Source organism: Oncorhynchus tshawytscha, linkage group LG04 (genome assembly GCF_018296145.1).
Source record: "Oncorhynchus tshawytscha isolate Ot180627B linkage group LG04, Otsh_v2.0, whole genome shotgun sequence".
In the NCBI taxonomy this organism is placed as follows: Eukaryota; Metazoa; Chordata; class Actinopteri; order Salmoniformes; family Salmonidae; genus Oncorhynchus; species Oncorhynchus tshawytscha.
Window position 1 is genome coordinate 28,208,417 of NC_056432.1, and position 18,804 is coordinate 28,227,220.

The following is an 18,804-nucleotide window of genomic DNA, read 5'->3' on the forward strand; positions in this document are numbered from 1 at the left end:
GTTTTCTACACTACTCACTCGGTTTAGTACATGGCCTCACATGTGAATCCTTAAAGAGATGTGTGGGGCTAAGGCTTAAGAGGGTGTGAACAATGCTGAATGGGTGTAGACAACATGCTCTCCAGTAGGTATAAAAAAATATTCAAGGACAATTTTCTCAAAAGTGGGGTTACAAGTTTATCAACTCTCAAAGCAGAATTACTTTCCCATTGATATACCATTTTCCAGCATAGTCTACTTTTATCCAATGTAAAAACACAATTCCAAATGTTGCTACATAGGACCAAATCCAGATTAGCCCATGGCAAAATGTGTAGAATTGCTTGAGTTGAACTCTAAAACATACAAAAAGTATCTCCCCTGTAAAGGGGGGAGGCACTAAAATGTGCGCATTCCCCCGAGCAACTGTGGACCCTCATCATGACTTCAAATTCTGGTCTACCAAACATATTAAGAAATGACAATGACAAGACCAGATGATCAACATCATGTGAAGGAGAACATTGACACACCTCTTGAGCTATGTTCCAACCAACCCTGTGAAGCAAATGCACACACCCACAAAAGTCAGTGATCAAAGACAAGCCGCGAGGCCAAACCAACACAACTCTCCCAATCTAATCTGAAATTTAATGTATTGTGTGGAACATGTGCTGATTTATTGCCTTAAGTGATAGACCTCCCCACTGTGTGCTGCCATTCCAGTCACTCCCAGTAGGCCTTGGAGCATCTATGCCTTTTAAGTGTATTCTCCATCCCCCATTGACTGGAGATTAATGGTGAACACACATACAACAGAAATTAATTGGAAACAATATGATCCGTTTGGCTCCTACAGTCCTCATGTAGCAAATTGTACTGATACCCTCATCTAAAATCCCACTTGTTTTATCCCCTCCATTTGTCATGAAGAGTTGTGACTCAGTCAGAAGGTAATAATGTCTGAGCAGACTTAAAATAATACCTTGTTCCTCCATTCTTGAGGAATGGGGGGGTAGAAATGTTAGCCTATAATGTATGTCAGTTATGATGAGGTGAGATACCAATTCCAGGGCCATGTTCCTCCTGTGAAAGACCAACCAGGTGGACGATCCTGAATGATAGAAATGGTTGATACAACCTTGCCCATGCCTCATCTGCTTCAGGATGGAGACTGTCCAGTTTTTAGATTCCTATCACCATCCGTCTGGTGGTCACATTCCAAATTAATCCTGACACTACCAGTGACACCACAGCTGTTTTAGGGTGCTCACAGCTGTTACAGCAGTTGCATACCATACCCGAGTTTCCAAGGCCCCCAGGCATAGGCTAGCCTAAGTCCTTATTATTGACCATGATGACAGAATTATTGATATCGCCAAGAATTAAAATCAAAGCCAATCTGTTATTCCACTATTTGCAAACAAAAGCAGCTAATGTTAGTTTATGTTAGATTGCGATCATAGGATGGAGTCCATATCACAGCTTGGTCTCATAGGGCGGCAGGGTAGCCTAGTGGTTAGTGAGTTGGACTAGTAACCGGAAGGTTGCAAGTTCAAACCCCGAGCTGACAAGGTACAAATCTGTCGTTCTGCCCCTGAACAGGCAGTTAACCCACTGTTCCTAGGCCATCATTGAAAATAAGAATTTGTTCTTAACTGACTTGCCCTTAAATAAAGGTTAAAAAAAAAAAAATTAAATAGACATTTTAAATCTGGGACACTAAAATTCGTATATGTTACATTGTGTATGGTTACATAAGAAGGTTACTTAAGACTGTTTGATTGGGGTGGATAGGTGGGCGTATAACGCCGAACGTTTCACAACCCAAGGGTTGCGTGTTCGAATCTCATTACAGACAACTTTAGCAGTGGAGCAACTTTTATACTACTACTTATTATTTTTTAGCTACTTTGCAACTACTTGGGATGTTAGCTAGCCCTTCCCCTAACCTTAACCCAGAAAGTGGAATTCGTAACATATATACGTTGTGCACATTCACAACATATTGTACGTTTTGAAAATTCGTAATATATCATGCGAAATGGATGGAGATCTGTAAATTAATACATACCATACGAAACGCTACATATCGTAAATGAGGTGTCTCGATTTACGTACAGAATTTTTTTTTTTTAAATGTATTGAAACCAGGTTGCACGTTATCAGGGTAAACTTGCTTCTAACCCAAACTTGCTTCCAACTTGGCACTAGTGATATCGGGCAATGTTTGAATAGCTGATCAATTACTCTAACGTTTACTCACCTTCAGCAACAGTTTCATCAACGGTCACTTGATACCGTCCAATAGTGAAAACCCGTCCAATAAAACTGCCACCGCTGCTGCTCGACCCAATGCCACCTGCTCCAGAACCAGGCCCGGAACTCGCAAGTTCCCGGCGTGAATCGAAGAACTTCTTCATTTTCCGGTGGTGAAAGCCAAGTGCCGATTTGTTTGCAATCAATACCTATCCACAAGAACGCCTAGCTAGCTATTCGATTTGGATAATTGAATGACCGTAGCCAATTTAGGTTAGTTAACAAGCTAGCTATCTTATTGAAGTGCCCCCTCGTTCGATTTCCAGGCGCTAGCTAGCTAGCTACCAAGGTGTCGACTGTCATAATAGCTAGCTAGCTAAATAGCCAACTAGCTAACTCACTACCAGCATATGCGTTGACACGGGCTAGCTATTAACTAAGGTTATTGCTATAACATTAGCAATGGACAATCAGTTAGCTAGTGGTAGCAAATAAATCCCTATCTAGCTGGCTTTGACAGTTGTGTTGGCAAACTGCTAAGCTAGCTAGCTACTCTGGCCAGCTTGTTCTAGTTATTTACAAACGTCATCACCCATTTTCAGTGTAAAGGCATTTAGCTAGCTATTTCACCCGTTTCTCCAGAGCTCTTGGTGTAGACTCCTGAATACTCCCTGCTTTCTCTTCGAGCACTGGCTAATTAGCTGACCTACGTTGGTGTCCCAGTAGCTACTAATTCATAGCCAGCTATACTCCCGTGGACAACAACTGATCTGCCTGGGCGCAACGTCAATGACAAAATGTGCAGATCGGCGCTACTGTCAGTTAGATTCGGTAGGGCTTTAGATTAGGCAAGTGACACCGTAGATAATATTTGCACCTTCGAAATATCTGAGAAAATCTTTCTAGCTTTACTTGGTTCTTCGTCGCGAATGACCGTGTACTGTGCTAAATTTTGAAAATAAAAATAAATACACTAATCTGAGTGACGTTGACCTAAATGAGACCAGGGAATTGTAGTCCGTACAAGGTATGTTGTGGAATTGGCGGGTCGCATTCAAAATAAAGGCTCCCCCTTTGAAACTGATGCAAACAGTTAAACATTGTGGAATCATGACCCAATTTGACTAGATAATGCTAAACAATTTTGGAATGGTGTTATATAAGTTCAACAAAAGACAATTAGTTAATTTGACCAACAAAAAAAAAAAAAATCGCACTGTGGATGCCCTTATGAAAAAGATTGCAGTCATTGTGTAGTATAACTGCAGTATGCTGCAAATACTGCATCCAAAATAACAGTTTTTTTACTGCAGTAATTTTGCAGTACACTAGTGCAGTACGCTGCAGTTATTCTGCAATTACTGCATCCAAAATACCACAGTCAACTGCAGTTACTGCACTTTTACTGCAGTTTTAAAACTGCAATCTTTTTTGTAAGGGTGTATTAGACTTTAGAATTGCATTGGGGGCATACTAACATTGCAATGTACCTACAATAACCTGGATATTGGGTTTATTAATAGGAAATTAAGTTACAATTGAATCTATTGTGCATATTGGACATTCATATTGCAATGTACGGCCTTACCTATAGATTTTGGGTCCATGAAATGGGGTATCAGCCTACTCAGTGACACTCACAGAACACAACTGTGAAGAGTTTTCACAAGTGGGGTATTGTTTGTAGATGTAACACAACAAAATGCGGAATAAGTCAAGGTGTATGAATACTTTCTGAAGGCACTGTATAAGTCCGACTTAAGCTGGAGACAGAAACGCTAGAATGGGTGAGATCTGGGAGCATAGTGCTGATAACATTGGACCTATCATGGAAAGTATCTGGACCTGCTAGGAAAACTGACTCTAGACCTGCCAGGAAAACCGGTAGAGCTCTGGGCCTACTAAAGGAACTGGTAACTCTGAGCCTAGTCGGGCAAAAGCCTGATGACCCACCTGGGCTAGGGACTGAGGGCCCAAATAGTGCCGGAGACAGCAGACCCAGTATAACTGGAGACTGAGGACCTAGTGCTAGGGACTGAGGGCTGAAGAGGGCGGAGGACTGAGAACCTAGGGAGCTATGGGCTGACTGTGTCTAGAGACAGCAAGCCTAATGTAGCCAACTTTGGGCCTAGTAAGGCAGGATGCTCTAATCCTGACATGCTAGGTAACTGTCTACCAACTAAGGCAGGGGGCTGCGATCCGTGCAGGGCCAGAGACTGCAGACAGGGCACCTAACTTACAGCCTGGCAGGGCAAGGGGCTGTAAGCCCGGCAGGCTAGGACGCCGCTTACCCAATAAGAAATGGGTCTGCAGGCAGGGCAGGAGACTGCAGACCTACAGACGGCGTAGCTCATTTAGGGCCTAGTATGGCAGGGGGCTCTAAGCCTGACCCTACCAAGGAGAGGAAGTGGACATCTAGGTCATGGGGGACACCAGGGGTGACTTCTGGTGGGTCACGCGGGGTGATGTCGGGCGGGTCCCGCATGGAAAGGACTGGAGGGTCCCCTAAGTCGAGGTCTGGAGGTATTGGAGCTAGCAGGGTGCTAGCAGGCAGGGCCAGCAGGGACCCCAGGCCTGGGACCGTCAGCTCTCACCAGGCAGGGGCTAACGGGGCCAGCCAGCAGGAGCGGGCTGAACGCTTGTGGCTGCAGGTTGAACTTGAAAGATCAGGAAGGGGCTGATCACACCAGGCTGTGACTGGAGGGGAACCAACGTCTGGGCTGTACTTGACATCTGCAGGAGCAGCAGGCTGTAGCTTCATCCTAGGAGCGGGCAAAGAATCCACAACAGCTGGCTCAGCTGGCTGAGGAGCTGGCTGAGGTGGGTGCAGACCTTGGTGAGGTGGACTGTGCACTCTGGAGTTGTGTCAATATGCTGAGGAGCTTGGCTGCTTTGGGGAGCAGAAGAGGACGCAGCGCTTTCGTGGCTCCCCGATTCAGGCGGGCTGAGAGAATACGCCTTCCTGAGCTCTTCCTGCTCATGATGCAGGTCCTTGTATTCCCTCTGCAGCTCCCAACTGGAGAGGGTGTGGTTACTCAATGACCACAGACAGGACCTGGAGCAGAGCTGGTAGTCTCTTAGATGAGAGAGGTGTGTAGCGCCTTGCAGCTCATCTTCCTCAGGTGCATGACAGCTTCGTGTGGTGGTGTGGGCTGGTATCTCTTCGGGGCACACCAACATCTCAACTACAGCAGGTTCAATTCCATCTCGAAGGATCATGTAAAAATTGCTAGCTGGAGCCGTTTGAGTGGTTGGCTCTTCTGAGCCCTCACCCGCTAGTGACTTAAACTAGTGGTCTGACCCCACTAGAGGGGTTCTGGTAAGAGCCAGGCAGATGTGTCCACATCCAGAGTTTTATTATCTTAGTCACCACCACACAGTTGCACACACACACACACACACACACACACACACACACACACACACACACACACACACACTTCTGATCTACATCAGAAGTTATCTTGTGGTTCTATGAAAGAAAGGAAATAAACATGCATATTAACACCGGTAATGCAGCTATATAAATCAAGTTTGTACATAGCCTAGATAGCATTCCATTACACACATATTAGGCATGGTAACACAGTAGGCCTAATACAGATACATCTCAGCGGAGAGAGGGGCTAATCACTGACGAGTCTAGCTGACAGTCAGGATTTATGGCCCTGTCTCCCCAAACAGCTAGAGATGTTATCTGATCTTAGGAGGCATCTTTTCGTATTTACTAGGCCAAGGCCGTAAATCAAGTGTGGATGTTTGAGCTCACCAGACTATTTAGAATCTTCTACAACTTACAGGGATGCAAACTAGTCACCTTTCGGCGAAATTCGCCGTTTTGAATCCAAAATAGGTGACCTACGTGATTCGTGTAGATCCGATGAGAAATGTTTTTTTTTTGGGGGGGGTTGGATCACTACTGGCTATAAGAAAACGCTCAGCCAATTGTTTACATAACAACAGACGCAGCGCAGCACGCGACTGAAGAAAGAAGAGACAACCAATTTACTAGATACAGTATCAGCACGCCCTCTGGAAAGTCAGCTTGCCAGTTACAGCAGCGCGTCCCCTAAATGGTAATGAAGAGGTAACGTTAGGTGAGAAGCCTGACCGGGGTGAGAAGGTGAAGAAGCTGTAACCAAAAAACTACTGGTATTTGGAAAGTTTGAGGTGAGGGAGAAAGTGTTGTGGAACAAGTATTAGCATTAAGTATCTTGCTAGCTGGATCGAATTCTCCATTAGCTAGCCAGAGAAATGTTGAGCAACATTGGCCAACTTACTGGACCCTTGCGATCTGTGTGAAATGTTAACTAGCTAACGAACTAACCACTATCTGTTAACTAATGTTTTCCCGGGGGGACAAAATGGCGCCGTAGAGAGAACACGGTGTTTCAGCGAGCTCTCGTGGCATTCGTAAATTTATATTCTTACATTAATCTCCTAGCTTGAAAAAGTGGTAGAATTGGCTAAATAAGTTACCATATAATGAGTCTTGACGACTATTTCGCAAAAATCTCCGACAACATGCCCAATAGAACTACTAAGAAGTCGACCAAAACCACCACCCCTGTGGATGTGCACGAGGAGCTAGCTAACGTTAGCGAAGCTAACACCATTGCGGATCCAGGCTCAATGGACCTGATGATTCAAAAGATGACTGATAACATTACTAAAGTGATCGATGCTAAGATAAGAACGGTCTTGGAAGCAATAGCAGGCCATTCAGCTGAAATACAGAGCGTTGTGAAATGTGTTGTTGAGGCGGAAGGGAGAATTGCTGCAGTGGAAACTTCAACTACATCTATGGATGCTAAGATAAAAGCACTTGAGAAACACATTGACGACTTGGATAATCGAGGACGCAGATGCAATATTCGTGTTGTGGGACTCCCGGAAAATTCTGAAGGGACACGTTCAGTAAAATTCTTTGAGGAATGGATCCCTGGTTACCTACAAATGGACACTAAGGCTGGTCGTGTGAAGCTGGACAGAGCCCATCGCTCTCAAGCACCGATACCCGGTCCCAATCAGCGCCCACGGCCGGTGGTTATAAAGTTACACAACTTCACCGACAAGCAGCGCGTCATGGATGCGGCTAGAAACATCGGCTCTGATGGTAGTCAACATAAAGGTCCAAAGGTCTCATTCTTCAATGATTATTCCACAACGGTTGTACGAAGACGCAAAGCGTTTGATGAGGTGAAGGCTCGACTCAGGAGAATGAAGATGGACTACACACTGTTGTACCCGGCCACATTGAAGATTATGGTCAACGGATCACCTAAAAAGCTCTACACACCTGAAGAGGCTGCTGCGTTTATTGACTCTCTCGGGTAAATAACTTTAAGCTGCACCTCCACAGCATTGAATAACTTTGTTTATTTTTGGTTGAATCTGATCATGAAACAGTGGTGTGAGTCCTCACGTACTCCGGCTCAGTAATATTCGTATCTTTATTATTTTTCTTGCTAAAGTAATAGCCGCTATAGCTCAGGCTGAGATATGTGTGAATCCATATTGGTGCCCAGGCTTGGTTTTAGGTGGAAGAGCCTCAATCTTCTTCTATTGATTTTCTTTTCCATATATATAAAGGATGAGGCTATTGAGCGGCAATGCAGACTTAAGAGTCTACATTGGAGAGTTGAAATCCCCTGCATGTTAGCAAGTGGGAAAACCCCCTTTTGGATTTTTACATGTTTAATTTTTGGGTTTAGTATAGTTCGAGTTCAGGGTTCATATTTTTTGTTTATGCTCAGTAAGATAGAGGAGAGTTCAACACATGGAAAAAGGTACCACCCCACTTTTACAGTAGGATCCAGTCTGGATATTGAATGGTCAAGATACAATGGCAGATAACAGACTGCGTGTATGTACGTGGAACATTAGAGAGAGCCATAACCCCATTAAAAGGAAGAAAGTACTGTCTTTTTTGAAAAAAGAAAATATTGATATTGCCCTGTTGCAAGAAACTCATTTGGATGATAAGGAGCACCTGAAATTACAACAAGGAGGGTTTGGTCAAGTGTTTTTCTCATCATTTACATCCAGAAGTAGAGGTGTAGCAATTCTGGTGAAAAAGAACTTACCACTTAAGGTCTTGAATTGTGTGAAAGATAAATTTGGTCGCTTTGTTATAATTAATGGTACTTTACAAGGGCAGAACATTTCCATAATGAATATTTACTTCCCCCCTGCTCACCCCCCTGATTTCCTCACTAAGGCATTTCTAGACTTTTCAGAATTAAACTCAGACACTGAAGTGGTTGGAGGAGATTTTAACTGCTTGTTGAACCCCTTATTGATAAGTTTCCCAGTGGTATAGCTTCACTCTCTCCTCAAGCTAAGTCACTTAAAGTTATTTGTGATGATCTGGGGTATGCGGATGTCTGGAGAGCTTTCCATCCCTCCAACAGAGAGTTCACTTTTTTCTCTGCACCTCATGGATGTCAGACTAGAATAGATAATTTTTTTATGCCCAAGACGTCTTTGCAGTCTGTTTTATCCGCCAGGATAGGAAGCATAGTCATATCTGATCATGCTGAGGTGATCCTGGACATAAAACTCAACGGGGCATTCAATCGGTCAAGACATTGGAGGTTGAACACAACCATTCTTAAAGACCTACATTCACATCATATTTTATAACAGAGTTTAAAGCATTTTTCTCTATTAACTCTCAATCAACAGATAACCCCTCGCTCCTTTGGGAGACCTGTAAAGCGTATGCCAGGGGTCTGATTATGTCATACACAGCTACTAAGAGACGGAAAAAGCGGGAAAAGCAAAAAATGTTAGAGGGTGAATTAGGAACTAAAGAGAAGGACTACATTAAAACACCCACTCCTGCCCTATTAAAGGAAATATCAGTCATTAGATCAACGTTAGACTCTCTCCTAACACAGGACGCTGAAAAGAAAATGAGATTTTTCAGGCAAAAGCTATATGAACATGGCAATAAGCCAGGAAAGTACTTGGCATACCTAGCTAAAAAGAGGGCTGACTCTCAGTCAATTGCTACTATTACTGATTCTGATGGTAATCATTTATATGAAAAGAAATTGATAAGTGACTCATTTAAGAAATTTTATACAAACCTTTATGCCTCAGAACTGCCAAAGGATGCACCCAAATTAATGGAGAACTTCTTTTGTAAGATTGAGCTCCCTACTATCTCCGAAGAGCAGAGGTCCCTCCTTAATGCCCCTATTACCAAGGAAGAGATAATGTTCGCAATTAAGAATCTGCAAAATGGTAAGGCCCCAGGACCAGACGGGTTTTGTAGTGAGTTCTATAAAGAGTTCCATGGCCTGATCCTTGAGCCATTGCGTGATATGTTTAACCACTCATTTTCAAATGACCAACTCCCTCAAACGCTGAGAGAAGCCAACATTTCACTTATTCTCAAAAAGGGAAAATGTCCAGAGTCTTGTTCCTCATACAGACCAATTTCCCTTCTGAATGTGGATAGAAAATTGCTTTCTAAAATTCTAGCCACAAGATTAGAGGATTCACTGCCACTAATTGTGAAAGGAGACCAAACTGGCTTCATTAGGGGCCGTAAGTCATGCAACAACGTCAGGCGGCTTCTTAATGTAATTCAAGCCTACCAACAAAGTGCTGTGGATGGTCTTGTGCTCTCCCTAGATGCTGAGAAAGCATTTGATCGTGTGGAGTGGTCTTACCTATTATTTGCTCTAAATAAATTTGGTCTGGGGGACAACTTTATAAAATGGGTGAAAGTTTTATATGATGATCCTCAGGCTGCTGTCCTTACTAATGGGCTACGGTCAAATAGCTTCTCTATACACAGAGGTACCAGACAGGGCTGTCCTTTATCCCCCCTCCTCTTTGCACTCGTTATGAAATCACTGGCCGAGGCCATCAGGGTAACGCCTGCTATACAGGGGCTGCTCATTGGTGATGTTCACCATAAAATAAGCTTGTATGCTGATGATGTCCTGATATTCATCTCTAGTCCCGAGACTTCAATTACATCTCTTATTAATATTATTGAATTATTCAGCGAATTCTCAGGCTACAAGATTAACCTTACTAAGTCAGAGGCTATGCCACTTGGTAGCCTACACTCTGTACCTAATACTTCTCCCCCCTTCCCTTTTAAATGGTCTCCCTCAGGTTTCATGTATCTGGGTATATTTGTAACTCCTAAATTCCAGCTAATGTACAAAGCCAATTTTGTTCCCTTGTTTGATACAATAAGACAGGATCTGGATTGCTGGAACTCTCTCCCGATTTCTTGGTTGGGTAGAATATCCCTCTTGAAAATGAACATTTTACCTAGACTACTTTACCCAATCCAAATGATCCCAGTATTACTCTCCAATAAGGTAATAAAGGATGTAAATGGATGGCTAAGTTCCTTTATATGGAGTAAACGCAAGCCAAGACTTAAGATGGCAATATTGCAGCTGCCAAGTTCTATGGGCGGCTTGGACCTGCCCAATATCAGGTTCTATCAATGGTGTGCCCACCTTTGTTATATTTCTGACTGGATCACAAATGATGACTCCTCTATTTGGTTAGACATTGAGACTTCTCTTTCAAAATACCCCTTACAGGATCTTTTATTTTTCAGAAGTTTCAAGTCTGTAGAAGATCACTGCAATAATCCCGTTACACTTAACACACTCAAAGTATGGAGGTCAGTTCAACGCTTCCTGGGAAGGTCCAAACTAACCTCTGCTCTTACCCCAATTCTTAACAACCCAGATTTCAGTCCAGGATTGCTGGATGCTGGCTTTAACTTATGGCTTAATAAGGGCATACGCAGGCTAAATGACTTGCTGATAAGATTTTGTTGTCATTTGAGCAGATGGTCGAGAAATATCGACTCCCAAAGCAGGACTTTTTCCGCTTCCTACAAGTAAGACATTATATTCTGAAGAGCACCACCTTAATTGGTAACCCTGATGTGTCTGTCATTGAAAGAATGCTTTTTTTCCCACAAAGGAAAATGTCTGTAAGTCTGTTTTATGATACTTTAAGGTCCTTTTCTGCTGTCAACACACGGAGGGTGAAACAAGTGTGGGAGAAAGAATTGTCTGTTACTATTGACGAAGAGATGTGGGAGGACATTTGGAGATATGCAAAAACAATATCTATATGTAACCGTACTAGAGCAATCCAATTAAGAATAATACACAGATTGCATATATCCCCAAATCGCAGACATGCTTTTAGCCCCACTTCCTCTTCCCCTCAGTGTCTTAAATGCAAAACTGATACAGGCACACTAACACATTGTTTATGGTCATGTACCAAAATACAAAGATACTGGTCTGGTGTTCTGCAAGAAATTGAAAAGATCCTAGGGGTTGATCTAGAATTGGACCCAGTTTCTTTACTGTTAGGTCTCCCTAGTAGGCATGTTACTTCTGTCGGTAAAAGGAGGCTTTACAACATCCTTACCTTCGCAGCGAGGAAAAACATCCTTTTGCAGTGGATTAGTGATAAGGTTCCTTCTATTAAAGATTGGCATAAGATACTATTTGAATGGGTGCCTCTGGAATATCTGACATGTACATTGCATTCTAAAACAGACCAGTTCTACAAAGTATGGGAACCTTATCTAAATGACCTAGAACCTGAGGTATCAGCTATTATGCTGCAAGGATTCTCTTAGAATGGCGGGGGATCTATGTATTTCAGAACTACACTGTACGTTCCATGTGTGGAACCTAACCTCTTGGTTTAAACTGAGCTTTTTTGTTTAATTTCTGTTTGTAAGTTTGTTTAAAAGGTATGTATTGAGAGACGCAATGATGGTGATGGGGTGAGAGAAGCACCGAGAGGGAAGAGGAAAATGGTGTACGTATGTATGGGTGTGTATATGTGTGTGTGTGTGCGTGCGTGTATGTATGCGTATGTGTGTGTATATGCATGGGTATATGTATGTGTGTGTATGTATGTATGTGTATATATATGCATGTAGATATGTGTAAGTGGGTGCTGTTTTTCTTGTTTTTGTTCTGTGTGCTTTGTCTCTGTTGTTGTATCTCTTAATATGGGTGAAAATTGTGAAATTCCAATAAAAATACTGTTACAAAAAAAACTAATGTTTTCCCTCTACAGTATGTGGTTAAGCTAGATGCCACTATAGAAGTGAAAGGAACACCACACACTTTCCCTCTTTCTCACTTTTGCTGGCACATTGTAGAACAGATGTCCACAGGCAGAAAGTGTACAATGTAATAATGTGCAGTGCAGCCCAAATATATTGTTTTTGTTGTGTTGAATTTGACAGTAACAGTTGTGTGTGAGTGAGGAGGGATTATACTTTTTTTTACTCAGTGAATGTTATTTTTGCACACATGTAGCCTTCATCGATGTCTATAGTGGCCACTATAACAGAGCAAAAATAGAATAGAATGTTTGTTTCATTCTATTTCTACTTTAAGATGTTTTTTTCACAATTGCAATATTTATGTGTATGGTCACAAGCATTCTATTTTAAAGGCTGTCATGGCTATCTGCAATATTAGTGTATTGTTTTCTCTGAAGTCTTGACTGTCATTTGCAGTAAAGTCTAGGCAACAAATAACATTGCATTCTTTACATTTTTAGCTGATGAGTTAGGGTCACATTAACCACTTTTTATTTTACCCACAGAGATTGATCATGAAGATCATGTTCTTTGTTGTTTAATTACTTAAAGCCTGCATTTCCCCCTAGCAGGGATTTTTTTTGCATGTTTCAGTGCAACTAAAAAAAAGTGTCACCTTTTTGGGCCCTTGGCCATTTGCATCCCTGAACTTAACTGACTTTAGCTTGAATATAACACACTCTTTTTCAGTAGCTGAAACATGCACTTAATACTTGTGATATTAGCTACAAGCAGTAGTTAGTGGCTGGAAATTCTGTAATTGGATGACATGCATGAGTTAAACAGGTTAACAATGCTACCAGTTGGCGACAGAACAAATGTACATATGTAACAAGATAACCAACACTAGCAAGGTTTCAGAAGCATGTATTAATCATCTTAAACAATCCCCAACAATATAAGGTCCCAACTTACATTGCGGAGGCATGCACAAACACTTCTAGAAAACAGACTGAAAACTTGGTCCCCTGCCACATTTTGCATCCTTATTGGCTAAAGACAAAAACAACTCTAAGCTGGGATCCAGGAAAATTAAAGCAGTTATATACAATTAAAAACATTACATGACATTTCACAACAGATTTCATAACACATTGTGTTCCCTCAGGCCACTACTCTACTACAGTTCCACTTACTGTATCTACAACACAAAATCCATGTGCAAGTTGAGGAGACTTGCACATTAAGTTGTGTGTATGCGTCTTTCTGTGCGTGCGTCACAGTTCTCATTGTTCCTTAAGGTGTAGTTTTATCTTATCTAGTTTTTTCTGATGTTACTGCTTGCATGAGTTAATTTATGTGGAATAGAGTTCATGTAGTCATAACTCCATGTAGTACTGTGCGCCTCCGTTAGTGTGTTCTGGACTTGGGGAATGTGACGAGACCTCTGATGGCATGTCTTGTGGGGTATGCATGGGTGTCTGAGATGTGTGCTAGTAAACAGACAGCTCTGTGCATTCAACATGTCAATACTTCTCACAAATACAAGTAGTGATGAAGTCAATCTCTCCTCTACTTTGATTGAGGAGATTGACATGCATGTTATTCATGTTAGCTCTCTGTGTTGATTTAAGGGCCGGCCGTGCTGCCCTGTTCTGGCCAATTGTAATTTTCTCAAGTCCTTCTTTGTGGCACCTGATCACATGACTGGACAGTAGTCCAGGTGTGATAAAAACTAGGGCCTGTAGGACCTACCTTTTTTTTTGCGATCTTTAAAAAGCAGAACTTTTTCCTGGTTTATTATGGACAGACCTCTCCCCATCTTAGGTACTGTTGCATCAATATGTTTTGACCGTGACAGTTTACAATCCAGTGTTACTCCAAACAGTTTAGTCTCCTCAACTTGCTCATTATTCATTACAAGATTTAGTTGATGTTTAGGGTTTAGTTAATGATGCGTATAGTTTTTGAAATATTTAGGACTAACTTATTTCTTGCCACCCATTCTTATACGGACTGCAGCTTTTTGTTAAGTGTTGCAGTGATTTTGACATGTATAGTGTTGATTCATCAGCATACAGTTGAAGTCAGAAGTTTACATACACCTTAGCCAAATACATTTAAACTCAGTTTTCCACAATTCCTGACATTTAATCCTAGTAAAAATTCCCTGTCTTAGGTCAGTTAGGATCACCACTTTATTTTAATAATGTGAAATGTCAGAATAATAGTAAAGATAATGTCACGACTTCCACCGAAGTCGGTCCCTCTTCTTGTTCGGGCTGTGTTCGGCGGTCGACGTCAACGGTCTTTTTGGCATCGCCAAACCCATTTTCAACCAAGTTTTAACTTCCTGACTGATGTCTTGAGATGTTGCTTCGATATATCCACATCATTTTTCTGCCTTATGATGTCATCTATTTTGTGAAATGCACCAGTCCCTCATTCAGCAAAACACCCCCACAGCATGATGCTGCCACCACCGTGCTTCACAGTTGGGATGGGGTTCTTCGGCTTGCAAGCATCCCCCCTTTTCCTCCAAACATAACAATGGTCATTAAGGCCTAACAGTTCTATTTTTGTTTAATCAGACCAGAGGACATTTCTCCAAAAAGTACGATCTTTGTCTCCATGTGCAGTTGCAAACCGTAGTCTGCCTTTTTTATGGTGGTATTGGAGCAGTGGCTTCTTCCTTGCTGAGCGGCCTTTCAGGTTATGTCGATATAGGACTCGTTTTACTGTGGATATAGATACATTTGTGCCTGTTTCCTCCAGCATTTTCACAAGGTCCTTTGTTGCTGTTCTGGGATTGGTTTGCACTTTTTGCACCAAAGTGCGTTCATCTCTAGGAGATAGAACTAGTCTCCTTCCTGAGTGGTATGACGGCTGTGTGGTCCCATGGTGTTTATACTTGCGTACTATTGTTTGTACAGATGAACATGGTACCTTCAGGCGTTTGGAAATTGCTCCCAAGGATGAGCCAGACTTGTGGAGGTCTACATTTTCTTTTCTGAGGTCTTGGCTGATTTCTTTTGATTTTCCCATGATGTCAAGCAAAGAGGCACTGAGTTTGAAGGTAAGGCCTTGAAATACATCCACAGGTACTTCTCCAATTGACTCAAATAATATCAATTAGCCTATCAGAAGCTTCTAAAACCATGACATAATTCTCTGGAATTTTTCAAGCTGTTTAAAGGCACAGTCAACATAGTGTATGTAAACCTCTGATCCACTGGAATTGTGATTAAGTGAAATAATCTGTCTGTAAAAAATTGTTAGAAAATGTACTTGTGTCATGCACTGTGCAGATGTCCTAACCAAAACTATAGTTTGTTAACAAGAAATTTGTGGAGTGGTTGAAACACTTCGGTTGGAGTCATTAAATCTCGTTGATGTAAACTTCCGACTTCAACTGTACATAGACACACAGGCTTTACTCAGAGCCAGTGGCAGGTCATTAGTAAAGATTGAAAAAGTAAGTGCCCTAGACAGCTGCCCTGGGGAATGCCTGACTCTAGCTGAATTATGTTGGAGAGGCTTCCATTAAAGAACACCCTCTTTGTTCTGTTAGACAGGTGACTCTCAATCAAAAATATAGCAGAGAATGTAAAGCCATAACACATACATTTTTCCAGCAACAGATTATGATCTGTAATGTCAAACACTTTACTGAAGTCTATCAAAACAGCTCCCAGTAATTTCATCAGTAATTTGTGTAAGTACTGTACATGTTGATTGCCCTTCCCTATAAGTGTGCTGAAAATGTTAGTTTGTTTACTGTGAAATAGCATTGTATCTGGTCAAACACATTTTTTCCCAAAAGTTTATGAAGGGTTGCTAATAGACTGATTGATCGGCTGTTTGAGCTAGTAAAGGGTGTTTTGCTATTCTTGGGTAGCAGAATGACTTTTGCTTCCCTTCAGGCCTGAGGGCACACACTTTCCTATAGGCTTAGATTGAAGTGACGGCAAATAGGAGTGGCAGTATTGTCCGCTATCATCCACAGTAATTTTTCATCCAAGTCGTCAGAACCAGGTGACTAGTCATTGTTGATAGACAGCAATAATGTTTTCACCTCTTCAACAATTACTTCAAAATTACAGTACTTGTCTTTCATTATAGTGCTTGTCTTTCATAATGTGGTCAGTTATGCATGGATGTATAGGTTCAGAATTTGTTGTTGTCATGTTTGATTTTTCTAATCTTGCCCATACATAAAAAAAAAAAGAAAGAAGTTTGCAATATCAGTGGGTTTTGTGAGGACTTGGACATCCGAGTCAATAAATGATGGAGCCGTCGTGTTAGCCTTTTTGGCCAAAATGTCATTTAAGGTGCTCCAAAGATTTTACTATGATTCTTTATATCATTTATCTTTGTTTCATAGTACAAATTTCTTCTTCTTTTTGTTCAGTTTAGTCACAACATTTCTCAATTTTACAGTATGTTTGCCAATCATCTGTGCAGCCAGACTTATTTGCCATTCCTTTTGCCTCATCGCTCTCAAACTTACAATTTTTCAATGAACAGTATTTACAGTCATTTTCTTAATGGGTGCATGCTTATTAGTAACTACAATAAGCAATTTCATAAATGCGTCAATTGCATTGTCTGGTTGCTTCTACACACCACAGACCATCAAATATTATTTATATCTTCAACATAGGAATCACTACGAAACATCTTGTACATCTTGACCTCTTATACACTTTGGAACGTTGGTGTTCCTTGATATGGCTACTATATTATGATCACTACATCCGATGGATTTGGATACTGATTTAGAGCAGATTTCTGCATCGTTAGTAAAGATGTGATCAATACATATGTGGACGATTTCATTCCTGTGCTGTTTGTAAATACCCAGACTGAACCATGTTGCAGGCACTGGTTACAGTTTGAAGCTTTTTCTTGAGTGGGCAGCTAGATGAAAGCCAGTCAATATTTATATCACCCAGAAAATATACCTTTCTGTTGATCACATACATTATCAAGCATTTCACAGTGTCATTTCACTTGTGACAGAAGTGCGCAATGTTTGCAGTGCCACACATTGATTCCTATGCAACCAGTTTATTCAACTGTTTTTTTTTTAGAAAGGAGTGGCTCTTAATCCATGATTGGAGATTTTATTTCTGAGGCTCCATATTGGTCATCACTAGTTACCACAGCCACAAAGTAATAAACCCTGCCTATTTCTACCTGTTCTCTTCTTAAAATCAGATGTTAAACCTAACCTTAACCACACAGCTAATCTTATGCTTAACTCTAACCTTAAATTAAGACCAAAAAGGCAACGTTTATTTCCATACATTTTTACGATACAGCTTTGTGGCTGTGGTAACTAGTGAAAACCCTCTGCGTGAGTGCACAAATTCTCATAGCCTCTCCCAGGAATTTGGGATCTCATTTTCTCATCCTGAAACCAGATTAGATAGATACCAGTAGTTAAAGGTCAGGGCTGAGGAAGATGGCGGATGTTTTGTTAGAAACGGCTGGCATATCGAGTGGAGATGAGAGTGAGAAGGAATGGATTACAGTGGCAAACAAGAAGGGAAATAAGAGAAGTAAAGTGGTTGTGGAATCTAGTAAATCCAAGCCTTGTTCTGACAATTTTTATTGTTGGAGTGAGGGTTTTGGACTGATGGTGTTATCTGGGAGATCTGTTTGACATCTCAATGCAAATCATAGATCTGTTGTATGAGTTTGCGTCAGTGGGGATAGCAAGAAGTGGGTTTATTATTATTGTGTGTCCAAGGAGCAGAAGGAGTGTGCTTTGCACTTTAAAAAATATATCAGATTGGAACGTGTCATGTGGATCTGCGAAGCAGGGTGCTTACCAAAGGGTTTATTCCAAACGTCGTAAATGGTTGGTTATCTGCACGAACTCAGTCTTCACTATGAGTCATCCATACATCAATTGTCTTAAATCATTTATTTATTACTAAGTAATTCACAGAAATGCATAAACAAACTAACAAACAAGGTAAATGTGGTTACATGAAATGAGAATGTGCCCTAGTGGGCTAAACCGGCATGGCGGCTTGTTAGACAAAAGGGGAAGTGGGGGTCGACTAAGAAGCCACGACAAAGTGATAATTAAAACAATTGAAGTGCTAATCCTTTGCACATGAACGCTCACTCATTCGGGAACAATTGCAATCAATCAATATATTTATGCTCAGTGTGTCGTCTTGATCGCTGGTTTTGGGGAAAATAATAAAGAAGAAAAATACATTTAAAATGTTTAAAATATATATATATATATGGGGGATTGGAAAAGATGCAGACAATTACATTGTTAGAAGGCACAATATATCTGCAATATTAAAGCTGATCAACCACCTAAATAAAAAAGTGTTCGCACCCCTAATTTTTACAGTCTGAATTGAACATTTATTAAATTGAGATTTTGTGTCACTGGCCTGCACACAATATCTCTTAATGTCAAAGTGGAATTATGTTTTTCGAAATGTTTACAAATTAATACAAAATTTTAAACCTGA

The 18,804-nt window shown here is 41.3% G+C and overlaps 1 protein-coding gene across 20 annotated transcripts in view; it reads right to left on the reverse strand.

Moving 5' to 3' along the window:
* The window catches only part of LOC112248473 (AP2-associated protein kinase 1-like), a 43,293-nt gene extending 40,091 nt beyond the window's left edge, over positions 1–3,202 (reverse strand). For all 20 annotated transcript variants that reach the window (XR_006083217.1, XR_006083216.1, XM_042320567.1 and 17 more), the window contains exon 1: positions 2,246–3,202. Coding sequence is in view for 18 of the 20 variants with exons in the window: in XM_042320567.1 (XP_042176501.1) it covers positions 2,246–2,402 (157 nt within the window). In the remaining 2 variants the exon portion in view is untranslated. The remainder of the gene's footprint in view (positions 1–2,245) is intronic.
* Between the last annotated feature and the right edge of the window lie 15,602 nt (positions 3,203–18,804).